Source organism: Branchiostoma belcheri, unplaced genomic scaffold (genome assembly GCF_001625305.1).
Source record: "Branchiostoma belcheri isolate BF01 breed outbred unplaced genomic scaffold, Haploidv18h27 scaffold24, whole genome shotgun sequence".
In the NCBI taxonomy this organism is placed as follows: Eukaryota; Metazoa; Chordata; class Leptocardii; order Amphioxiformes; family Branchiostomatidae; genus Branchiostoma; species Branchiostoma belcheri.
In genome coordinates, this window is record NW_017803843.1 from 2922958 (window position 1) to 2946838 (window position 23881).

The window sequence follows — 23881 nt, forward strand, 5'->3', positions numbered from 1 at the left end:
TGATTGGTTGAATGGTACGGCTTTGTCCAACCACAAGCCTGCTTTTATCTCGGCCTCTACAAGGATCCAACATGGTGCACTTAGAAAACGAAGCCGTAAGAATTTGTCATAATTCGGTCAATTTAGGCTAATTTATTGCAATATTGACATTTTTCATTGCACATATGTGATGTCTAAGATTTCCTCTTGCCTCCTGTGTTTCCAGTTTCTGAGCGAGTTGACGAGACTGTTCCAGAAATCGCGCACAGCTGGAGCAGTGTACATCACCATGAAGCAATGTGAGTCCGCCCCCCTCCCCACATTGACTCTACAGGATACTGTAGCTAGCAACCTGTTGAGAACTGAATGGAGGGGAAATAACGGGAAGTGCGTCAGTTCACAGTAGAAATTAATATTGAACAAACCTAGGGTGGTGCGGTATATTAACCCGTTTACGTTACTCTTGCCCTTTAAAAATAGCTGCGACTGCAAGTTTCAGTGTTAACCTGGAACTGATGATGATGGTTATTCCTTCTTCCTTCCTTCTTCCCTTAACTATTGTAGAATTGAGCTTGTTTCAACAAATACTAGAATGGCCTCTTTATTAGGTAGGCATGAACGCAGCATTATTACATGCACAGGGCCCAGTCATGATGACTTTCTCAGTGTATTATATTAAACCATATGCTTCATGAGAAAACATATGGTGCAGGCAAGGAGGTTCAAAAGGAAGCTTTTGAACCTCCTTGGTGCAGCATAGTCTGTTTGAAGACAACTCTCTTCCTTTGTTTGTGTTGCATAATCGGTAAACTACCTTTAAGCATAGCACACCAGTTTTGTATGGTAGGTACAAGCAGCGTATGACCAGACTGTACAGTTTGAAGCACTCAAACTGAGATGGACCATTCATATCAATAACTTCAATAAGTGGTGAGATCTTATGAATGTGTTGTGGACTTAATGGGTTGTTCCTCAAGCTGGTACTAGTATTAGTGCCTTTACCAGTAGTGAATGTAGTCTAGTGGTTATTGATCAAGAAGTTGTGACTTTGAATCCTTTATGGATTGCTCACTTGCAAAGGGTCACAGTTCATTGTACTTGTTGAAAAGAGCTAGGAGATCTTCCTTGGCACATGTACAATGAACCTGTAAATATGTATCTGTCCTCTCTGTCACGACAAATGGAAAAGAGTACCTGATCTGTTCATTTGAGCCTAAATTGTCAACTGATATCTTCCTACCTGTACCTTCTGCAGATAATGGACAGACCAAACCCAAAACAACCAAGCCAAAGACAGAGTTAGTGACAGAACCAGCAGAACACATGTGTTTAATAAGGGCTACCAGGGGCAACAAGAAAATCACCACAGTGGTAAGGAACAATTATTACATGTAGCAATCTACAACTTACAATCAAGTATTTTGCCACAGTTTGCAACTATTATTTCTATTCTTTTTTTTGTCAGTAAGACTAACACATTCATCACCTTACCAGACGTAACACTCCAGTTTTGTACAGTTTATACAAGGCTGAAGCTGCATTATGTTCATCCTCTTACATTGGTACCACACAATTTTACAAAGGTACATCAGTACTATATTGGTATGTTGGTACAACCAGATTCAGTTAAATATGTGTACTTAGATATGGATATGACAGTGTTGGTGTTTTTTCCTTCTTTCAGATAAAGGCCAAGGATATCAACAAATTTCAAATGGTTGGTAATTGTTTAGCTGTTTACTAGTACAAAATGTATTTAGATTCTATTACAAATATATGAAAATTTTCTGTAATCAATGCCAAACAATTATTTCAAGTGATGGTCTTAGCAGTAAAGAACAAACTGTGGAAGCAAATATATGCAAAATGTCAACATAAAATGTGCAAGGTCTCTTGAGGAACTGTTGTTTACAATCCTGCTTCTTATATCTGCACTCCAATTGAACAGGAAGTATATTTGTTCTCCATTCCTTATTTCAGGCATATTCCAACATCATCAAAGCAAACATGGACGGCCTGAAGAAGCGGGACAGGAAGGGAACAAAAGCCAAGTCTAAGAAAGCCAAGGCCACCCAGTAATGACAAGCAAACTGTAGTCTTAGATAATTAAGCTTAAGGGTTCTTATCTTACAGGGTTCTTAGCCTTCTCCCTGCTGTACAAACCTGGAACCAATACTAGTACTAGTTTTAGTATCAAACGACTCCCTCAGCAGGGCGAGGGTTAAACCCTTACAATATGTGCTACTCATATTCTTTAGTGTTTATGAAGCCCACATACTAATATTTATATTGTTTACAAATAACTTGTACATCTGAATGTTGATGTTGTTGGAGATGAGTGTTAATACTTATGAGTGTTTTGACACTTCATTTCTAAGTCATGGATTCGATAGTACAAATGTATATGTATTTCATTTTTATGATCATGATTTCAGGAAATACAACATGTGCATGTAACATGATTATAATTTTGTTAATGAGAATATTCGCTACTACACTGATTATCCTTATACTGTTACCTTGAATGATTTTGCTAAGGATAACATGTATCTACAGAAAGGCCTGCTGACATGAATAGTTTCTTAAATTGTGTTAGTTTACTAAGACTTAGTATGTTGAATTTGATAATTCTGGCAGTGTGCCATTGTACAAAAAAGTAAAGAGCAAAGACAAAAGTAAAGAACGGATTATCGTGTTTGGTGACACAATGTTGACTTGGCATGCAGGTGTGTATAATATATTCTTCTGTTACTCTTCAGGTAAATGACTCTGACATGTTAAGTCAAATGGACTATAATTGAAATGAGTGATCAGAATTCAGAAGGCTGTTATGTATACTGTTTGGCTTCCTTGGGCAAAGGATGAGTTTGTAGTTTTTATTTGATTACAGCCTTGGATTGTCATTGATTATTACATGTGTCTGGCAACTTGCTTGATTTAACATTTGGAAAATTTAGTTTGGGTATGCTTACTCAGTAACCATGAAATATATTGAAAAGATGAGATGAAGTATTTACTGATACTTTTTATGTCTGAGTTACAGAACACAACTTGGAGAATCAGTGTGATTCTTTTTAAATTCTTTTGGAACATAGAGGATATAAAACGTTACAATGTGCAAAATTATTTCCAATTTTGAATTTGTCACTCATACATACTGTATACAGATCCTTGTGTACATAAAAGAATGTTACTTTGGAAAATAGCCCAGCTTCATATCTGCTTCTTTGTGGGACTTGAATGGAAAGGAGGACCAAGGAGGTTTAAAATACATGTAGTATACACTAGTATACACTACACAAGTTAACAGTATTCACAGTTGATTGAGATAGAATAACAATAATGGTGGTGCCATGTGTTGTAACCGCAGAGCATTTGACTCGTAACCAAGAGGTCCCGGGTTCGAATCCTGCCATGTCACTAAACTTGAGTCCTTGGGAAAGGCACTTTATATGACTTTCCTCACTTCGCTCAGGTAAACATGGGTATGCCAGAATGATCATTATCATGATCGTGGGCATTAAGAGAAAAACCAAACCAAAACCAAACTTCTTTTCCTACAACATAATGTGACTTAGAACATTACATTTAGAACATCACATTTAGATTGAAAGCTGCCAAAAGTCAATTTGTTATTTAGCTAGAATAATTTTCTCCAGTTAGCTGGCCCATTTCTGATTGTGCTATCTTCAAAAAGATGGTAGTGGTTCAACATGAATAATGCTGGGATGGATTGAAAGATTTATCTGATTCATAAGTTGGCCACCAGTGAACACATGGGAGAGTAGCGCCTCAACATTCTTGACAGGGATAATGGACATGGAATACAAGTATTCCATTTTCGGGTCAATGTTAGGTTAAACAGATATAAAGGCAACAAGGAGAAAGTCAACATACACAACAATCAAAACCACTCTGCATTTTCATCCTTTTAAAAACGACTGCTGTAAACAATATTTTGATAGTGTGTGAAGTGAACACACATACTTCCCATACATGTAACATTATAATGTTACATATTGATTGAAAGCAGGAAGACACAGCTACTACCACCACAGACAGCTGTTCATAGTTCAACTCGTTCCTGGTCATACCAACATATGAAACGTTGCAGTTAGAAGACCTTCCTGTTGTTACCATTATAAATGAAACAGGATCTAGGAGCAAGGATGCTTAGGCCTGACTTACAGAAGGCACTTTGCACAACGTTCGCTGATTGTTGTAGGACAGTGGCCTAGCACAGTTTTTGTTTTACACACACACACAAAAAGAAGGGCCCTCTAGATCTAAAGCTTTTAGAGCTGCAGCATTGATGGAATACTAGTAGCACCGAGGTGATACTTTGGCAAAGACAGGTGTCGCATGACAGGTGTGATGTGCTTTATGTTGGTGTCAGGTATTGTATTTTTGTCTGTGCTTGTCAGTGAGTTGTACAGAAAGAGTTACCTTAATTGATTTATTTTGATTTTAGTTTAGCTTACCTGATTATGTAGTTTTTACAGTTTTCAAAGTTATCGGGAAAAGCAGGGTGTAAAGGAATTTCCCACAATGCTCCTGTATTTCCCATGCATGACGTCACGAGTGGAACTGGTATTGATATTTTGGATGTCGTCTGAAGCGAAGCAGTACAAGAAGGTCGGCAGTTTTCGGCGCAGTTTGGAGCTATAAACTGGCTTATTCTATCAATTTGTAAACCTGGCGCCTTCGTAGCAAGTCTGGCCTCGTCCTCGGACTCCGACAACGGTGGACTGTCTCCACCACCGAGGAAAAAGCTCTGTCTTGCAGCGGCTGCTGCCATGCAGTCCAATGGCTCCCCGACCCACAATGGAGACGCTCAGACAAGCAGTTCCGCTCAAAATGGTGCTGAGCCGGAGCCCTCGGCCTCCTCGAGTAACGGAGTGGAGGTGACACAGGTTGCCGAGGGCTTGGAGAAGGCCAAGGTAGTGCTCTCCAGGTCCGACGAGGACATAGTGCGGCTGATCGGGCAGCATCTGAACGGCCTCGGTCTCCAGTGAGTAGACGACCCTTCTCTGTTTTCTGGTCATGTTTCCACACAATAATATTCTCGCAAGCTGATCGCCGGTATGTCTTGTTCCCATTCACAGCCGGACTGCTGAGCTTTTGATGGCCGAGTCAGGATGTCGTCTGGAGCATCCATCGGCGGCCAAGTTCCGCGAACTGGTCATGGCAGGGGAGTGGGAACAGGTAGACAAATAATTTTCGTCAGTAAAAATGTCGCCGCCATGTTTTTTGTTTCCCATTTTCTGTGAGAACCCAGCTACGTTCTCTCGATCGGTCATGAATTAAAATTTGTCACCTAATCCGCCTGCCTGTGTTTTTCCCAGGCCGAGGAGGTCCTTTCTGAGCTGAAGTCTTTGCTGGACAAGCCCCAAGCTGCTCTGGTAAGAAAGCAGTGTCCCAAATTTAACTAGCAGGCATAACAGTTTTGTGTGGTGTTATTATCTGATCACCATATGATGAATGTTTTAGATGACAGTCCCCTGAAGGGATGACTGTGCTCCTGGGACGATACAAGTCTATGATGAATGTTTCCTCACAAAATATCAAGGACAGGTTCACCTTTTTTATGCAACAAAATATACCTGCTAAATATACATTACCAAGCCAAGTGACCCACACCCAAAATCTAGTAAGTACAAATACTTTGTTGATGGTTTGCAAGGTTTTTTTTCTGCCTCATACACACTAGAGATGGATTCATAAAACAGCCTTTGGTCTGTGACCTAGGAAAGGTTCCTGATGTTATTATAACAATTGATCACATTGACACCCAAACGTGCCTAGCTGCTGACTGGGTGATGTCTTGGGCTGCTTGTGTTGAACGTGATAAAATTAGATTTCCCTGGAGTGACTCCTCACAGTTGTTGCTGGTCCTGGTATGAGGACTACATTTGCCACAGGTATTGGATTTTGCCTCCATCACATCCCAAATGTCTAGCCAGTAAGTCTGAAATGATTTGGTACAATCACATTTTAATCATTCACAGCCATGGCAGCATAGATTCCAATTTTTTCCTGTCCTAGTTCTTGAATGGGTGCCTTTCATGCTTGGAAACAGTTTCAGGTTGAGAAGGTAAAGCTGTTTAATGTGAACTGCTGTGAGTTAATCATCAATCATGGTTTACTGATGCAGCTGGAATGGAAGTGGGAATACTGAGAGCTGAACAGCCAATATGAAATGAAGACTGGAAATTGGTGGCCACATCTGGAAAGAAATTTTACCCTGTCCAGAACATAAATGTTATTAATGTTTGTAAAAGAGGTAAAAGCTCTGGAGTGTGTCAATTACCCCAGACTTTTGCTATATTTGAAGATTAAATGCATCCCTGTTGGACATAATGTACTACATGTATCTGTTAGACCACAGGTGATACTAGGGTAGGTCATGGTTAGGTCCAGGAAAGATGCAATCTACACTTGAGAGAAGATAAAAAGATTTTGTGGCTGTGATGTCAGTTTATTTCTTTTCTGACAACAGATCCATTAATTGGTGAAAACAAGTTGACACGGTCTGGACTGGTGCAAGTATTTTCTGTGACCCTCCTTTTTGCAGTCCATATTTGTCTTCTGCTAGCTTCTTGGACATGTTTGTAAACATTGCATAGCATTGTGGGAAATGAGTGGTTCTCCCATTCAGTCAGGTCAGTTGTTATGCTAATTAGCAGAAAACAAGAACAATTGGTCAGGCAATTAAACCAATCAGCTTTTGGTTCCGGGTCGGAGTTTAATTCTGACCAGAGTCTAAGTAAGTGCGCAGTAAATCGCCGGAAACGTGACTTTGTATGGTATGTTTTGGCCGCGATATCCCTGAAATCGTAATATCTGTGTACATATCTTTGTATTTTCTGAAAAGCCTGTTAGTTGTAGCCTTTATAGGTGGCGTAATGTTGGTGGTCCAGCGAAGACTTCCTGGTATTCGTCCGCGCGGATGGTCATGTGGCCTTTTCGCCTGACCACCGGGATGGTACGTTCTATATGCGTTCTGGGTGTGTTCGGGCCATCGAAGATAGCGATAAACTTATCGCATCGATTTTAATTAAATTCAAATTTTGGAAACATTAGGTTCTGAGCTTCTTCGAGTACTAAGCCGTTACCCTGGGAAAATTCGTTTTTTCCATGCAGCCATGGTTAAAAATGACGAAAAAAATGACCCCTTTTTTAAAAATGTACTTTGATGTGCCTTATTTACCCCTAAATAAATTGGGCGCAGAAAATATCAATCAAGTGTATTGATAAGCGGCACGGCACCCCTTTCCACCAAAAGAGTGAAAAATTCCGACCCGTGTTTAGTACAGAAATGACAGCCCGTCGGGCTGAGGGTGTCAAATTGCTCGAAATACGGAGAGAAACTCCGGTCCGAGACCTTTTGTAGGAAGGTCTTCCTTTGGTGCTCCTGGGAATAGAATGATACAATGATGTTTGTCACCAAGTTATCTTTAATTAGAATCACAAGAAGACCTGTAACATACGCACATGTTACGGTAGTGCACAAGCAAATGCTTGTCAACTAAGTCAAGTTTTTAAAAATCTATTGGAGAAATTTCTTATTTTTTTTATTACAGGAATTTTTATTTTGCTCAGATATTTATGAAGTATTATGAAGTATCAGCTCATTATGTACCTTTGTCCATATTACCTTTGTTATTATTATTATTATTACTTTGTTTTATTGTTTCCTTTTATGTGTGAGGAGAGGGCTGAGATAAGTTTTATAACTTTTTGCCTCATCCTCGGAAAATAAATGTGAATAAAATAAAATAAGTATCATTGAAAATAGAATATTTGATATGCTGTGGAATAGGACCAACCATCCGTTATTCCTCATCTCATCTGTTCAGACTGAATTTTGTTACTGTTTTGTTTTCAGAATATGAATTTTGTTACTGTTTATTTGTGATGTTCGTAGAACAATAACGACAACCATAATCTTCAAGATTATGGTTGTCATTATTTGAAGATTTATGGTTGTCATTAGTTATGTTTACTGCACATTATTTTTATGTGTTACGTTCACAGAATAGGAAGCATGTTGTTTTTTAGTTGTAATGTTCACAAAAGTTGAAGTTTGTTGTTGCTAATGTTTACAGAAGATGAAGTTCCTGTTGCTAGAGCAGAAGTACCTGGAGTACCTGGAGGACGGGCAGGTGATCGAGGCACTCTATTGTCTGAGGAACGAGCTGACGCCGCTCAAGTTCAACACCGAACGGGTCCACCAACTCAGCGGGTGAGTGAAGTTGGGTCACTGCTGTCTGACCCCCAGGGTCACTATTGTCTGACCCATGGGTTATTGTTAAACTGTGCATGAAGCAGGGTTTTTAATCAGCTTTTCCTGTCAACATGAGCCACACCCAGTGGGCAACACCTATAGTACGTTGGTTCTGAGATTTGAAGAAAACACTGCAGAACTTGAAAATCCAACATGAAAACAGACGGGAAAGTTTACACTTTGGCATACACAATTCCAGGGGGTTAATATAGTCAGACACAAAGGATTGTATGTCCTACATTATTTGCATATCTATGAAGCAAGGATGAAAATTGATGTAGTTGTAGTAGTTGATGACAAAGAATTACATGATGACTCTCAGAGCAGTTAGCAGTCCTTTATTTAGGCTTGAATTGCCTTAGGAGCCTGAATGCGCTATAGCTCTAGTCTCCCCCAGACTCCACTGTGGCCAGAAAAACAAATAGTAGAAATTTGTTAAATGGGAAGAATAATTTGCCCGATGAGTTAGCCTCCATTAGAAGTTCAGATTTGCTGAGAATGGATCTGTCAGTAGTTGTTATTGTTGGCAGAGGGAGGCAGGGTGGAGGGTTGGCTGAGTGTTGCAGGGTGTTATTTCCCAGTAAACACTGTAATCACATCCTGCTGAAATGTTCCTGGTGTGTTCTCGGGAGCTCTATTACCCATACTCTGCAGTGTCTGCTGAACAGTAACATGTTTCATGATGTGACAATTACATAATGAACAGGCCACGGGTCAGGGACAGCCTTTGTGAAAAATTGGTTGCTGATTATAACTGAGGAGTAATTGTTCTGATGACAGGGTTTATTTTCTTTGGCTACCCTTGAAATAGTCGTCAATGGGCCAGAACAAAGGTATTGCACTGTGCTGAAAACATTTGTGTCTTTTTAGCCGCAATATTAACATCACCATGACTTAAAAGTCATGCATGTTGAAGTAGTGTGCCAGCTGAGTTGATAAAACAAGCTCAGTTCTGCTTCTGATCTCATTTATTGTAAAGTTTATGACAACAAGATTCTCAAGATCCTACACAGAAGCACAGACTGTTAAAATAACAGGGCAGATTTATTTACTTCCTATCCTGACAAGTTGTGCAATTGGCCAGTGTTACCAATAAGGTAGCCTGGGTGCCAAACCCATAGCACACTGACACAAAGTATCTCAGTGAGCCTGGAGATACTTTGTGTCCAGTGTGCTATGAGTTTGGCACCCATGCTACCAATAAGGTTCTATGTCCTGTTTGTCATTTCCAGCAGTGTGGATTTTCCAAACTTTATGTCCCTGTAACATGCAGTTAATCCTGAACCACTTGCTATAAAAGATACCTAACACTGCCGCAGGTACTAGTATTCTGCAGGAATAACTTTACATCATGCATGCTCAAAGCATTGGATAAAAGCTGTTCATGTTTGTTTACCCCACATTTCCATTCCCATACTGGCTATGCTGAGAGGTACTTGCTGGTATCTGGTAGGATCTAAATGGAAGCAGGTTTGCCTGGCTGCCTATGGGGACCTTTAAGCATGTACATTATGGCATTATCTTTCATTGCCAAGCTGCTGGTGTAAGTGTGTAGTTGTTAGGATAGTCAGATTAGGGTGCCAACTGTGATGCCAACAGTATAGCACCATAGGAGGTAGAGGGACATGATGCGGGGGCAAGGGAAGGGTCACATATAACCTGTATTATTTACTCAGGCTGGGGGGGGGGTGCTAGGCGATGCCAGGGAAAAGGTCACATTTTACCTGTTGTTTACTTAGTGACTTGGGGAGGGAGACCAGAAGGAAAAAAAAACTTTGGAAGAAAACTTTGGGTTCAAGACATCTCCACATTTCTGCCTGATATGCAAGTGAGAGAAGTTGTAGCTGTTTGTGGACCAGACTATAGATGCTGCAGCTGCGTTTGTTTAGTGAGCTACTCCCCTGCCTGGGGGCCTGACTAGTAGCTCAGCAAAAATATATTGGGGCTGTACCAATTTCTGTATGCTGTATGTTCTGTGTTCTCTGTTATCAACATCAAGGTTGGAAGCTGTCCCAAAATGGATTATAACTGGAATGTTGGGATAATTGAAAACATACTGCTGGCAGGTTATTTACATTTTTAGACACAGAAGGATCAGAGTTTATCCTTAGATCTGTTTGTGTTTGCCACTGGTTTGTTGTTTTTGCTTCAGTACGATAATGCATATTGAATTATAATCATTATATGCACAAATTACTGAGGGAGAACTAGTGTTTTCCTAGGTTGGGTATGTATGTTTTATTGGGAATGTCTCAGACAGTACGAGGATTGTTTTTGTTGTGGATTTGAGTGTGGTTTTCACCAGGTTTAAAGATAATGTTGTTGTACTGTCTCCATGCTGTCACAGAGGATGAACCTTCAATACTTTGTTGTGCTAAAAACAATATCAGATTTGGCAGCATGCAGGCATATGTGCAGAGCAGACTGCCATGTAGATCACAGAGAAATGGCATCCTCCTTCCCCCGATCATGTGACCAGTGTTTTGGTTTCTCAGCTGATGCCCAGGGTAAATATCAGCTGAGTTGGCATTATGCAAATCAGCTCTGTGTGCAGTGATGGATGGAGCAGCCTGCTGGGGGGTTACTGGGGTCATTAAGCAGATGTTAGGGTGGCTGGGGTATAGGGCCTTTTAATCCTTTGCCTTATACAATATTCCTTATCATGGGTACATAATGTCCAATATTGTTCATTGTTTAATATTACAGGTACATCATGTGCAGTACTGCAGAAGAATTGAGAGAGCGTGCAGAGTGGGAGGGGAAGGGACCCAAGTCCAGGGCCAAACTCATGGAGAAGCTGCAAGGTAAGGCCAGAATCTGTGGTCTCTGTGTGAAACCATTTTGATATGCAAACAATATAAGTATAACTTGTTACCAATCGTTCAAAGGAGAGTGATATCTTGTTTTTGGGCTATATGACTCATGCAGTCAAATCAATTCGCATGTGTATATCTTACACGTAACTATAATCAAGTTAGTGTAGCCTTGCAAGTTGGAATATAGCAGATTATGTAGACCAGTCTAGGATTAGGTTACTTGTAATTCCTGCTTTGTAGAGCTCTTAGGATAATTGAAATTCCCCTGTGTGCATGACATGGGGAGAATGAAATGATACTGTTGCCAACTGCTAAGTGATAAGCTCAAAACAAGAATGCAGAAAGTATACATACAAAGGCTTTCTTTCCTAGCGTGACATGGATATTTGTCACACTTAACCTAAACATGTAACAACATTTCAAATGTTGCCTTTTTGTTTTATAATATTGGTGACAAGCACTGGAACAAACTACAGTGATTTTTTAAATGTTTGCGGCAGTCTTACTTTCCTGGTTTTCACAGTCCCTCTTACACTCCCTATTGACACCCCAAATATGTATTTTTACGCCACATTATTGAAAACTTAAACAAAGGGAAAAACCTACTGACCATTCAGTGAAATTAAATCCCCTGCAAAAAGAAATGAATTTACAGTATCTAATGGATATTGTTGTGATTTACCTAAATTAACTCTAACATGTTACATACATGTTTGGTCCAGTACTGAGTAAGCTTACCTCTGTGTTAGGTCTTGAACTGGTTTTGGGTGGTGTTAGGCCTTGAGGTGGTTTACAAACCAACCCTGTCCCTCTCCGCAGCTTACATGCCCCCGTCTGTGATGCTACCGCCGCGCCGGCTGCAGACCTTGCTGTCCCAGGCCATTGAGCTTCAGAAGGAGCGATGTCCCTACCACAACACTAAGAACGAAGACTCCTTACAAAACATGTCCTTATTACTAGACCATGTATGCAGTAGGTAAGTGGATATTACCAGACAATGTGTGCAATAGGTAAGTGAGTGGTGCTGTGAAAATGAAGATGTGTGGATTTTCTGTTTCTTGCTTAGTTTGTTTTTGAACAAAGCATCCAAAGCTTTTTTCTGAATTTGTGCAATTTAATGTGGTAAAAATGCATTGACTAAGAAACTATTGAAACAACTTATTTGTTTTGAATATTTCTGTAACTTTGTTTCTTTCCTGAAGTGGTATTTGTATAAATCTGTTGAACCAGTACATTGATGTGTTCTTGTGTTCCACAGGAAACAGTTCCCTTGCCGGACAAGACAAATTCTAAGTGAACACTGCGATGAAGTGTGGTTCTGCAAATTTTCCAATGACGGCACAAAGCTAGCTACAGGTTCCAAAGACTCCACACTCAACGTATATGAAGTAAATCAGGCATGTTGTCTCCTGTCTTTCCCCCATGACTGTGTTTCTGTGTTATATGTTATATGTTGGACATTGTACATTGTATATATGCTGTACATATCAAAGTCTTCTCTACCAGTCATCTCCATGACTATCATTCATCTTCCACTGCCAGTGGAAGAGTAGCTAAGCTATTTATTGATTTCATTTGAGTATAACTGGTTTGAGATCACGAAATGAAATATATTCATACATAGTGGCTGACACTTAACTTGTTGTGGTAATGCCGTGTGCTGTCGTGTGTTTTAGATAACCCAAGAAGCAAAGCTGCTACGAACGTTTGAGGGCCACCAGTACGGCGTGTCCTACCTGTCATGGAGCCCCGATGATGTATACCTCATAGCCTGCGGACCCGAGGAGTGCTCTGAGTTGTGGGTCTGGAACGTCCAGGTCAGGATAAGCTCCTGCCTCATCCCAGCAGCACAGCAGCAAGCTGTCTGGTGTATTCATATACACGTGCACCCATTTAATCCCCAAAAGATGTATTTCATCAAAGTATATTTTTCATCAACTAATTTCATTTGTTTGCATGTTCCTTTCAGTTGACAGAAGTGAAGTGAAGATATATGGTACACTTTACCAATTGAAATATGATGATAAAAGGTCAATCCTAGTATCTTACCCACAACAAGTCAGGAAGTTGCATGTCTGTTTCAGACGGGGGAGTTGAGAGTAAAAGTGAGCCAGTCCCCAGAAGACAGCCTGACATCTGCAGCCTGGAATATTGACTGCAAGAGGTTTGTCTGTGGGGGAACTCGAGGACAGTTCTACCAGTGTGTAAGTATGGCAGCTACTATGACATGGTGAAGTTGCACATCATATGATAGATGAAATAACACCAATCATACAGAACTGGAAAGGGAACCACATGTTCCACAAAAGGGAACCACACAAAACCTCAGCAGCCTGATTTCTTCCAGATTGATACAGTGTATTTAGATTTCCTAGTGAGTAACAGTGACAGAAAAAACATTTTTAACTCTTGAGCACATCCACACTTGGCCTGTCTTTCCCTGTGTGGTTCAGGACCTGGATGGGAATGTGATGGACTCCTGGGAAGGGGTCAGAGTGCAGTGCCTCCAGTACAAGAAGGATGGGAAGACAGTCTTAGCCTCCGACACGCACCATAGGATTAGGGGGTACAACTTCGAGGAACTTTCAGACCATAATTTGTAAGTAGGCATCCTGGATAAGGCTTGGAACAACCTCCAATTTATGGTGGAATTAGATTTTTTTAATTTTCCTTAAAAATTTGAACCTGCAGTGGTTTGTAGGAAAATTCAAGTGTCTTCCATCCTCCAAGAATACGAAAGTACAAACTAGAACTAGGTACAGTTGATTTATTAAGGGGGATTAAATCCTACAATAACTGCTAAAGCAAAGAAAGGTAGTCTTTTGTAACACTGGTCACTGTTAATTTGGAAAGGTTCAGAAAAAAGTAAACATCTGCATATACTTGCAGATTTTGACGGATACAAGTTGCTGTAATAATGACAGAAACAAAGTAACAACTAAAATCTGGCTCCAACACAATATGTGAGCACATATAATTTTCCACTGTCCTACTGTAGTCTTCTTCAGAACGTGGATTACTAGTAAGTCACCTTGGCCATGTGATGGTCAAAAATAGAAGCCTTCAGTAGGACAGTTGAAAATTTAAAATTCAATTTAAGCCATGTTACTGGCACTATGTTAACCACCCAAGCAGATGAAAACTTTCATGCTTATGACAGAAACATATTTTTTCCACTGACATGTGACATTCAGCATGCAGTTCAGATTTTTCAGATCATTTTTATCTTTCCAAATTGAAAATGACCTGTGTTTTGGTTAAGCACAGCTGTTTAGAACTAAAAGGACGCATTCTAATTGAAAGGAACCAATCACAAGTTGCAGAAGAAAAGTCTGACATTTTTAGCTGCTTGCTTTTTTCCCCACGAGCCTCTGAAGCTGTGGTATATTTCACACACAGAGATCCCATGGCTCAAGACCCTTGGATAGTGGACAATAAGTAAGGAAACACATCTCCTTAGATACCTCGTACTTTCATTTTCACGCGTGGTCGACGACAAAGCTCAAGCCAGGTATATTTTGCAGTAGTGTTGAAACTGTTGACATTACAGTGAGAAGTTGCAAATGCTGAAGTATCCTGCGTAGATGTTGCTCTGACCAGCCTGCTGCATGTGTGTTTTATTTTGCAGAATAGTGGAAGATCACCCGATCATGTCCTTCAGTGTAGATGACTCGGGGCGGTTAGCACTTCTGAATGTAGCTACTCAGGTGAGAACAAAGTTACCACTTCTGAATGTGTTTCTATTGTTATGACAAGTGTATTGCCATGGTGTGTTTCTACAGTTAGGACAAGTGTATTACCATGGTTATGACAGATCTGTTACCATGGTTATGACAGTTGTGTTACACGTACATTTGTACTATGGTTTTGTGTATGTACAGGGCGTCCACCTGTGGGACCTGCAGGACAAGGTTCTGGTGAGGAAGTACCAGGGCGTCACACAGGGCTTCTACACCATCCACTCCTGCTTTGGTGGTGTCAACCAAGACTTTGTGGCCAGTGGGAGCGAAGGTACGACACTTTTTCACCAACCTAACCAACAGGCAGACACACTCTGTGCATTAAAACATCTGGTTGTAGTTTGACTGCATTAGTCTGTCCTGTTGTGTGGTCACGATTTCCTGGCTTGCTGTTGATACTAGTAGATTCTAGTGGAAATGAGTTTGCCAAAACTGAAGGTACCTTCAGAGTGTGACTGTGACCTTGTAATTGTTTACTGTGACCTTGTAATTGTGGCTGTGACCTTCAAAATTGTAACAAACAATGCATAGCAGTGACACTTCCTGATCATTGTGGCTGTGACCTTGTGTTGGTGTGCAGACAACAAGGTTTATGTGTGGCACCTGAAGCGGGAGCTGCCCATCGCAGTGCTGGCCGGCCACACGCGGACCGTCAACTGCGTGACGTGGAATCCCCAGATCCCCGGGATGCTGGCCTCCGCGTCCGACGATGGCACCGTCAGGCTCTGGGGACCAGCGTCCGCCGATGACGGTAAATCACAGCTCCTGATTGGTTGGCTGTTTCCAGCCACTGAAGATCACATACGCTGATTTTAAGTCACATTTTATGCTTCTTTTGATAATGTTAGTTTTTTTCTCCTTTTTTAATGTCGTAGTTATTGCAACTTTTTCAAAAGTATGTGTACTGAAGTGATGAAAGTCTCTACATTCAGGAGTATGATTTTTGAATAGCACACCCAGCTTTGTCTCTCCCTCCTAACATTATGGTGCTCTCCCTTCAAACCCCCTCAATGGCCCACTCCATTCACCAGTCTCAGTCTGTATCCCTTATTCCCTTCAGTCCCCAGCCCCCCTCAATCCCACCCTACCCAAAGTGGTTATGAGACCAATAACTGCATGGTATTGTCAGAGCAATTTTTCTGAAGCCACAGACAAGCCCTCCCCCTCCAGTACCCAGAGTGTACACCTCCCACACTAGTGTGTAGGAACATAGCTGCATGAGTTGTTAAGTCTGGGTTTATGTTTTGCCGGTAGAATCAGACGATCTGCCCTGCCTGTCTCCCCTGGACGGCACAGTCAGGGTCTTGGAAAAAGACAAACCTGCGGCAGAATCGGGTAGGTGCTGCCAGGAATAACCGACTTTTCTTTCCCCTCTTTATTTGAAAGGAAAAACATTCTTCCACCAGTATGAGATTTTCTTTTGCTACCCTATTTTGTGAGCTGTTGTTTTGTTTGGGTTTGTATTAAGCAGTTTGGACCAACACTGCAAATTCCCTAACATTGTACTCACCTGTTGTCGTGTTTGTGCACTGATGAATTGAAAACTTCACATCAAAAACATTCCAGACATTGTGAAAGGTGTTTACTCCATTGTAGTGCCAGCACCCACAGAATACACAGCCTTACAAAATGTTGTGTTTATGGTGAAGCTATGATCCTTTTTTTGTACATTTGTACACTCCTTTTAAAAGAAATCCTTCATCTGAACCATATTTTCTTGGTCCTTTGCAGATGACTCGACAGACACGGACGATGAAGTATAGCGGCTCCACCCTTGTTGCCTCATTATGTGTAGTTCCATAGAATATTTTTCTTCAATGTTCCATATGCTTCTTAATCACATTATTTAGATATTGTTTATGAAATATCATTTTGTATTTGACATAGTTTACTTGAGCGAGGCTGCAAATGCGAGGGCTCCCCTCGAGTTTGGAGTTTTTAATGGCACTTTTCTGCATGTCCAAATGTTGGTAATGGAGAGAGAGAGTTGTGGGTTGATGAGTATTGTAGGATTGATTGTGAATGAAAGTAGGGTGAATTTTTCCAATGGACTATTCTAGCCTAGCAATAGAGAGCAAAGTTGGCAGCACACGGCATGTATGTGTACATTTATAATGTATAATTGATCACCAGCGTCTGGCAATGATACATGTATGTCATTGTTATTTTATGCTGCTCATTCCTACAGACAATAGCAGACATTACTCAGCTGTGACCTCGCTAGGCCTGTTGAGAGGAAGTTTCTATGTCAGGAGAAAAAATGACCCACTTAAGCCTTTTTAACTTGTAACCATTCCCCTTTGAGTGGAGGATGGAGAAATAATAAACCCCGTAATACGCTTTCTTAGATGGGAGGTTACAACATGTTTGAAGCTGTTGGCTACTAGTAACAACATGGATGGTCCTCGATCCTTAGAGATTTTGTCCAAATGCCAGACAGACTGCTAAATGAATTACACTAGTCTAAATTTGGAACTACACAGGAGTTTTGTGTGCACAACATGTAGGCATATTACCGACTATATTAAATGCTGGGCTTCCATTATGATAGCCTTGAAATTGGAACATGACTTTCTAAAGTGAAAGTACTGTAACCTGAAGGGACAGACATTCCACTCTGCAGTGGCAACAAGTGTAACCTCAGTTGTTTTATTAATGCACAAGGTGCTTTTAATATATGTATCAACAGGCCTGGATGGGGTTACAGCTTAGCTCAATACAATCAACAGCATCGAATATTGTTGCATCATCACCTTTAGTTCCAGGAAAATAATACTGATGCTACAGATTTCTGCTATAAGTTTTATAAGCTGCTAACTTTTTTTTAGCATAATTCCCATCTGCCTCACCAGACAATGCCAAACATTTCCTTTCCTCACTAGAATGCTCTTTCTGCACTTCTTCAGTACTGCTGAAAGTTGGTCACATATAATCACCCAGGGAAGGAAATCAGGCTTCCATGAATAGCAATCTTTAGTTATTGAACCTGGTCGGGCTGTGGCAAGGTCCCGGCAGGAGGGCATGACTCTACATGTCAGCAATAAACAATCAGCAGTGCACAGTTAACCAACAACCAGGGCTGTTCTCGCTTCCTGCACATTTCAGCACTGCCACAACAGAAACACAAGCACCGGGCGGTTTTGCATGGGTCGAACCTGCTTTTGTAACAATCCAGATGTTCTTGTCCAGACAAGGTGTATGTTAAAGAATGAAATATTACCTGTATGGTATCTACACACCTGGCTCTCTTGTTTCCTTGTGTCCTCAATATTTTCTTGTACATTTTAGGCTAGCCATATAAATCAAGGAATGATGTTCTTTGTAAAATGCATTTTCAGAAGTTTAAGAAGGCAGTTTATTCAATAAGTTAGAAGTTTAAGGGGTTCATTAAACTGTCAAGTCTGTGGTACGGTCTGCAGTCATGAGTAAAGATACTTCATTTTAAATCTAATTCTGAAAATGAAAGAAATATCACTCACACAATTCTTAATTGGAATACAAAATATATTTGTAAAAACTAATGACTTAGAATAACGTCGACAAGGTAACATCTGACTTTTAACATGTTCAGTATGACACGTTGATGACATGGTTATAATTAAAGTGCATGTTCTGTACATTAAAATGCAATACACTTCCCTACTAAAGTAGCCTGGGTGCCATCCTATTTGTATGCCGGACTCCCATTCTCCCCCAGCATACAAATAGGATAGTACCCAGGCTACTACTAAGGGAGGTTTTTGCAGGAATGTGAAATTCTGCTGTGAACAGTTCACCAAACAAATTGACCAACATACAGTTCCAGCAACACTCAATCAAGCGTGCCAACAAACAATAATTCCTACTGGTAGAAAGTGAAACAACTGGCCTCAAAGTTCTTTGAATGACCCTGTAGCCATCATCAGGTCATCAAAGGTCAAGGACCGATGGGACTCTGGGACAGAATGCCAGAACCTGCAACACAGGAGGGGACACTGGGACTGAGAAAACCTCCCATACATTAACATGTAGTTGCAAGGTTCATTTTACAAATTTGGCAGTATTTGCATATACTGCTCTAAAGCGGTGCACCATTCTCAAACAGTAAATGCACATTCATGGTAATGGGTTCTAATGTCTTCTTTTCTCTGGTGTCAAACAAAACAAAGTATCCATGATACAGGTATTGCAAAATGTTATACTAGTAAAACTATCAATGCCCAATGTTAGTAGCCTGCCTATACAATTACATAGTAAGTAAATGGCTTCAATAATGCACTTCTGCCCTCATAAACACTTCTTACACTATGGACGAACAGCAGTGATCAACAGCCTATGACGTTGCAAGTGAACACGACATGACTGGCTTTAGAAAGAGCAACAAGTACAAAAAATGTATGGTAAAAGTACAAGGTAAACATGACATAAGACCTACTGATACATTTGTATCTACAGATCATTTCTAAAGGTACTGAAGACTTGTACAGAGCTGGTAGTTTTTAAATTAAGCCCTTATTAATATATTACTTGATAAACACTGACTACTGTACAATTAACCGTACATACTAAACACAAATTGACAATTATGAACACTTACAGCAGAACAGTAGTTTTAAAGACTAACATTAATCAAAGCAGTGTTTGCTACACAAGTATGGCTAAGTTGAACAGGATCTGGCCTTTCCTATTTTATCTACAGTACAGATAGAGAACAAGTTGTGGTGTCTGGTGCAGGGTTTTCTTCAGCTTCGTCATCAGGTGCTGACAACTATCAATGCATAAATCATACTGGAAAAAAACACAGGTGAGGAAGTAGTTAGCAAGTTCATACAGTAGCAACATACACAGGTAAGATACCAGAACAGTGAAGTAAAAGGAAAGTCAATTTGTTACCCACAACAGCTTGGAAGATGACTAGATAACAGTGGAAGCTATTAGTTCTGGTATGTATATAAAAATGGCAAAGTACTCAACCCTTGTTCAAGTTTTGAAGTGAAAAAGTCCTTATGAACATTTTACATGACACATGTCTGTCTACAACAGTTCTGCACCCAAACCTACCTGTACAGGTACAAGAAGAAGCAGAGCAAGTGGAAGCCCAGTTTGGCCATGGACTCCTTCATGTAGGTCTTGAGCTGGCCCCTGTTGTGGATCTCGGTGGGATCATACACTCCTGTGTTACCGCTGGGGATCTGGGAGAACCTGCCACAAGCAAAAAAAATAAATAAATAACACTCCCATAACCTGCCAAAAACCAACACAAAACAGTCCCATAAATACAAAATGTATCATGCTATAATATTCATGGATGCATTTCCTTTCAAAACCACTCCCAGTCTACCAGTCAACACTTTCATGTTGAACCATTGCCATGATGTTCCTGACCTGTAGATGTGCCATGCTGCCAGTGGTGCATTCAGGAGAAACAGAACCCAGTGTAAAGACACCAACAGTAACAGTGTCAGGGTACAGTGGGCTATCAACTCTGGCAGGATCCACTGGAACATCAGAAAACACTCAGTCAGTCATAGAGACAATGCAGGCATTGCATGCAATATTTATGTAGCTGCTAGGTGGAGTAACTGCACAGAAAGCAGACAAGTACAAGTACATTTGTACAAGTATGTTTTGCTGACAATATGGAGACACTTCTGTGAAGTATACAGAATAGCCGGAGTTGAAGTGTTAGAAACTGAAACAATAGAAACGACAACGTGGTAATGTGAAAAGTATCTGAGGTCTGTATCCTGTCTTGAACTCTGTGTTTCAGACTTTCAGCCATTTTTTTCTGATAGCACGTGAAAAAGGGGTACATATATTTATCATTTTAATGCCAATGTCAATGGCAATAAAATCAATGTCTCCCTCTTCCAATTCAAACACTATAAAGACGTGATTATTGATATTTATAACACAGCGTTAGACCCTACCTTGTTTAACTTGGAACAGCATTGTGTTGCATTAAGGTAGTCACATTCTAAATCAGACAGGGTGATGATCTGTTATCACAGTTAAGACATAACAGTATATACCGAACCTAGTATCAAGGTATACCACATTTTTACACTCTCAGAATATCAATATCAGTGTCAATATCTTCACACTACATTTAAATTCACTAGCTATACAGGACAGAGCCAGGCACAGAAAAGGATTGTGTGCTTTTCAAGCCGTGAAATGTTGGATAATTTACAACAGAAAGTGACCTGAAAATGACATCTGCGTTCTAAGTCGGATTAACGGGTTGGGGCCGCTATTTTCTGTCGTTACGCCCCAGGCAGGAGCCCAGGACGTCAAATTACCGAACTACCAACTACTCTAGGTTCGACTCAACTGCACTTTTAGTTCTAACAAGCGAAAAATCTATATCAGCCGTAAAATTACGATATGACCGCATTAGTGCCAGCCTTGCCAGCTTGGCACTAATGTGTTGGCAGAAAGTCTTCTGCAACTTGGAGTTCAGTGGGGAGGGGGGCGGATTTGACGCGTATTTTGAACAAGCAAACCGCATCGGAAAGTGGGATTACACATTCAGTGATGAACATAATAAACGCTACCAAATGTGACAGGTACTCAAAAGGATACAAAGTACACCGTTAGAAAGAGAAGCCCCGAGCAATCCAGCAGAGCTAGGATGAACAACACTGCGTCCGAAGTCATCTTGGATGGTCTGAACCATTCGAGCAACTTAGGGGTGTTTATAATAATTCAGATAACAAAGAAAGATGTGTGGAGAAGAAAAACAAAAACATGCACAAATAAAGACTCAAAATATTTTTAAATCAGATAAATGTATTTTTTACTATCATTTATGACAGTGACATTGTTCCCGTCAAAGTATAATTTCTGTAACTTCCACTTCCATTAAATGGTAGTTACCAGTGAGGAAATCTCGCTTTTTCGCGCAAACTACGAGATCAGATTTTAGACTGATTCATCTTGAATATAGGGGAGCATGCTTCCAAATTTTTCTACTATTAAGATTATATAGACTATTAGACAATGAGTCTTCGTAAATGTACAAAATCTATATGCCTATTACATATTATTTTGTCTAATACAAATTATTTTGTTCCTTCTATTTACCCTTTGATCTAGCTATTCGCTACACAAATAAGATTTGTACCCTAGTATGTTTTCCGTTTGGTAGAGTCACTTGGTATGCAAAGATATGCGGTTTGAAAACGGGACTTTCACTTCCTGCTTGGTGCCGACGTTTGTACGATCGCTCCTCGCACAAAGAACCACTGAAGCTGTACGCATGAGGACGGGGCAGAGATGACCATGACCAAGGATCGCGCTGAAAGCCTGGCTAGTCTGGATAACCTGGACATCAGCGCAAAAGTGCAGCACTGCGGGCTGCTGCTCAAGCGGCCTTTCGGGCACCCTTCATCCAGGTGGCAGAAAAGGTTAGAAATCAAACCGCAACATGATCAAGGCTTTGGCATCAGGCCATGTAGTGATGTAAATATTCAATACAGCGCCGGCACGGATATGTTTTTATTTCAATGTTTTGCATGATGCATTTTCAGAGTGACGTTTTCACTGGGCATCAAATCCGTAGTTGTTTACATGAAACAGATATAACTCAGTCTCCTGCTGTGCATGAATGAGTAACATCCACACCTGTTCATTGTTTACTAGAATTACGCGATTATTTCCCGTATTTGTCCCGGCTGTACCTGTGCGTTTGCAGTGCCTCATGAGGAACCAATGAGCCCCAGATCACTGGTGACGTGGACGAAGGCTGTATGGAGGAACACTTTGGGCCGAAGTTCAAGAGGTGCTGAGTATGAGAGCTCAGGGTTCTATGATTCAGGAAGTGACACTTGACCTGCACATCAGAGATGTCGTCACCTTGGTTCACCTTGACCTTCAGAGGAACAACTGAATCAGAGCCTTTTTTAGTTAATAGAATATTCCAACTCTTTCCAATGAATGCTCAAATTTGTTGATGAAGCACCGGAAAAAAAATTAGTGATTTTGCCAATGTAATTTGAGGAGGTTCTGGTCTTTAATAGTTGATCAACTTCCTCATCAGTCCAAGTTTAGTTAGCTTCCGGGTTATTGCCGCAGTTGACTTCCTCTTTCCATACTGAAGTGCTTTCAGACTCTGGAGAGATCAACGATCTAGGGGGCACTTTAGACTGACGACGGTTTAATAGTCGTACGAATGTTTATCGTCAAGATGTTGCCGGCGACGGTATTTTACCACCGTCTAAACACGATCAAAATAGTCGCACGACGGTAATCCTCGAATCGTCGTCACTACCACCTCGGACCCTATCGTGCGATCCTTCAGCGGGGGGTCCGAGGAGGATTTTCCACCGTCTAAAGCCAACCGTCGCCGGCGAAGGAAGTGGGAGGTCATTGGCCTTATGCAAATAAGCCTGCAAGCGTTATTTCATGTCCAAGCACATCGCCAGTATCATTAAATGCCATCAAACCAAAGACTTTATATCGTCATACGTGTCTAGTACAATCCCCAGCCACCAATCGCTACTTCTCTGGTACGAACCGATCTGCCGATCCACATTTCCCGGCCAATATAGCCAGGCCGACGGCAGCACTGAACGCTGGGTTCAGTATATTGCCCCGCTTGGTACATGTGCCTCATACCCCTTCTTTGCTGGGCACAAACTAGGAGTCTCATCCACAGAACAACGAGTTAAAAGCAGATTAAAAGCAATCTTCTGCAGCATGCCGAAAAAAAAGGGGTTCTCTCGCCATTTTGAATTGGCGCGCGGTGTGCCCTCCTGCGCTGCGGGTGTCCGTCACACTTCCTGGTCATGTGTCTAAAGTCAGCCGTCGCCCACAACGATTGTCGTGCGATCGTATACTGTCGTCAGTCTAAAGTCGGCCAAAATTACTTGGAGAAAAATCTGGGGAAGACATCAAGATGGTATCTCTGGAAGTGTTCTATGGTCCTGACAGGTCTGGTTAATCAGAAGCTGGTGGTTTATCTGACAGACAACACATTCTGTTGTGAGACCAAACAAGAATGTCAAACACAGGCAGAGTCACTGCAGGGTGCTGGGGGGGTCTGGGGCTACTGTGTAGGGTCTGGGGCCAGAGTGTCC

The 23881-nt window shown here is 41.0% G+C and overlaps 3 protein-coding genes across 7 annotated transcripts; 2 read left to right on the forward strand and 1 right to left on the reverse strand.

Annotated features, from left to right (window-relative positions):
- LOC109471199 (signal recognition particle 14 kDa protein-like) lies at positions 1-3112 on the forward strand. The gene is made up of 5 exons (XM_019770485.1): positions 1-95; positions 206-278; positions 1235-1350; positions 1664-1696; positions 1960-3112. The coding sequence occupies exons 1-5, from the start codon at positions 12-14 to the stop codon at positions 2056-2058; spliced, it is 405 nt and encodes a 134-aa protein (XP_019626044.1). The 5' UTR covers positions 1-11; the 3' UTR covers positions 2059-3112.
- Positions 3113-4556: 1444 nt separating this feature from the next.
- On the forward strand, positions 4557-18058 carry LOC109471088 (WD repeat-containing protein 26-like). 5 transcript variants are annotated; one of them, XM_019770284.1, is made up of 16 exons: positions 4557-4990; positions 5085-5184; positions 5325-5381; positions 8088-8224; positions 10973-11070; positions 11902-12058; positions 12341-12479; positions 12759-12899; positions 13167-13286; positions 13536-13681; positions 14482-14520; positions 14711-14789; positions 14964-15093; positions 15403-15573; positions 16077-16157; positions 16554-18058. In XM_019770284.1, the coding sequence occupies exons 1-16, from the start codon at positions 4776-4778 to the stop codon at positions 16583-16585; spliced, it is 1842 nt and encodes a 613-aa protein (XP_019625843.1). In that variant the 5' UTR covers positions 4557-4775; the 3' UTR covers positions 16586-18058. The 5 variants fall into 5 exon arrangements, with proteins under 5 accessions (XP_019625843.1, XP_019625844.1, XP_019625847.1 ...); XM_019770285.1 differs by having other exon boundaries at positions 12341-12470; XM_019770288.1 differs by lacking the exon at positions 16077-16157.
- Positions 18059-18308: 250 nt separating this feature from the next.
- On the reverse strand, positions 18309-21488 carry LOC109471090 (protein cornichon homolog 4-like). The gene is made up of 5 exons (XM_019770291.1): positions 21387-21488; positions 20732-20800; positions 20187-20299; positions 19863-20003; positions 18309-19589 (listed from the first exon to the last, which is right to left on the reverse strand). The coding sequence occupies exons 1-5, from the start codon at positions 21459-21461 to the stop codon at positions 19556-19558; spliced, it is 432 nt and encodes a 143-aa protein (XP_019625850.1). The 5' UTR covers positions 21462-21488; the 3' UTR covers positions 18309-19555.
- Positions 21489-23881: the final 2393 nt, after the last annotated feature.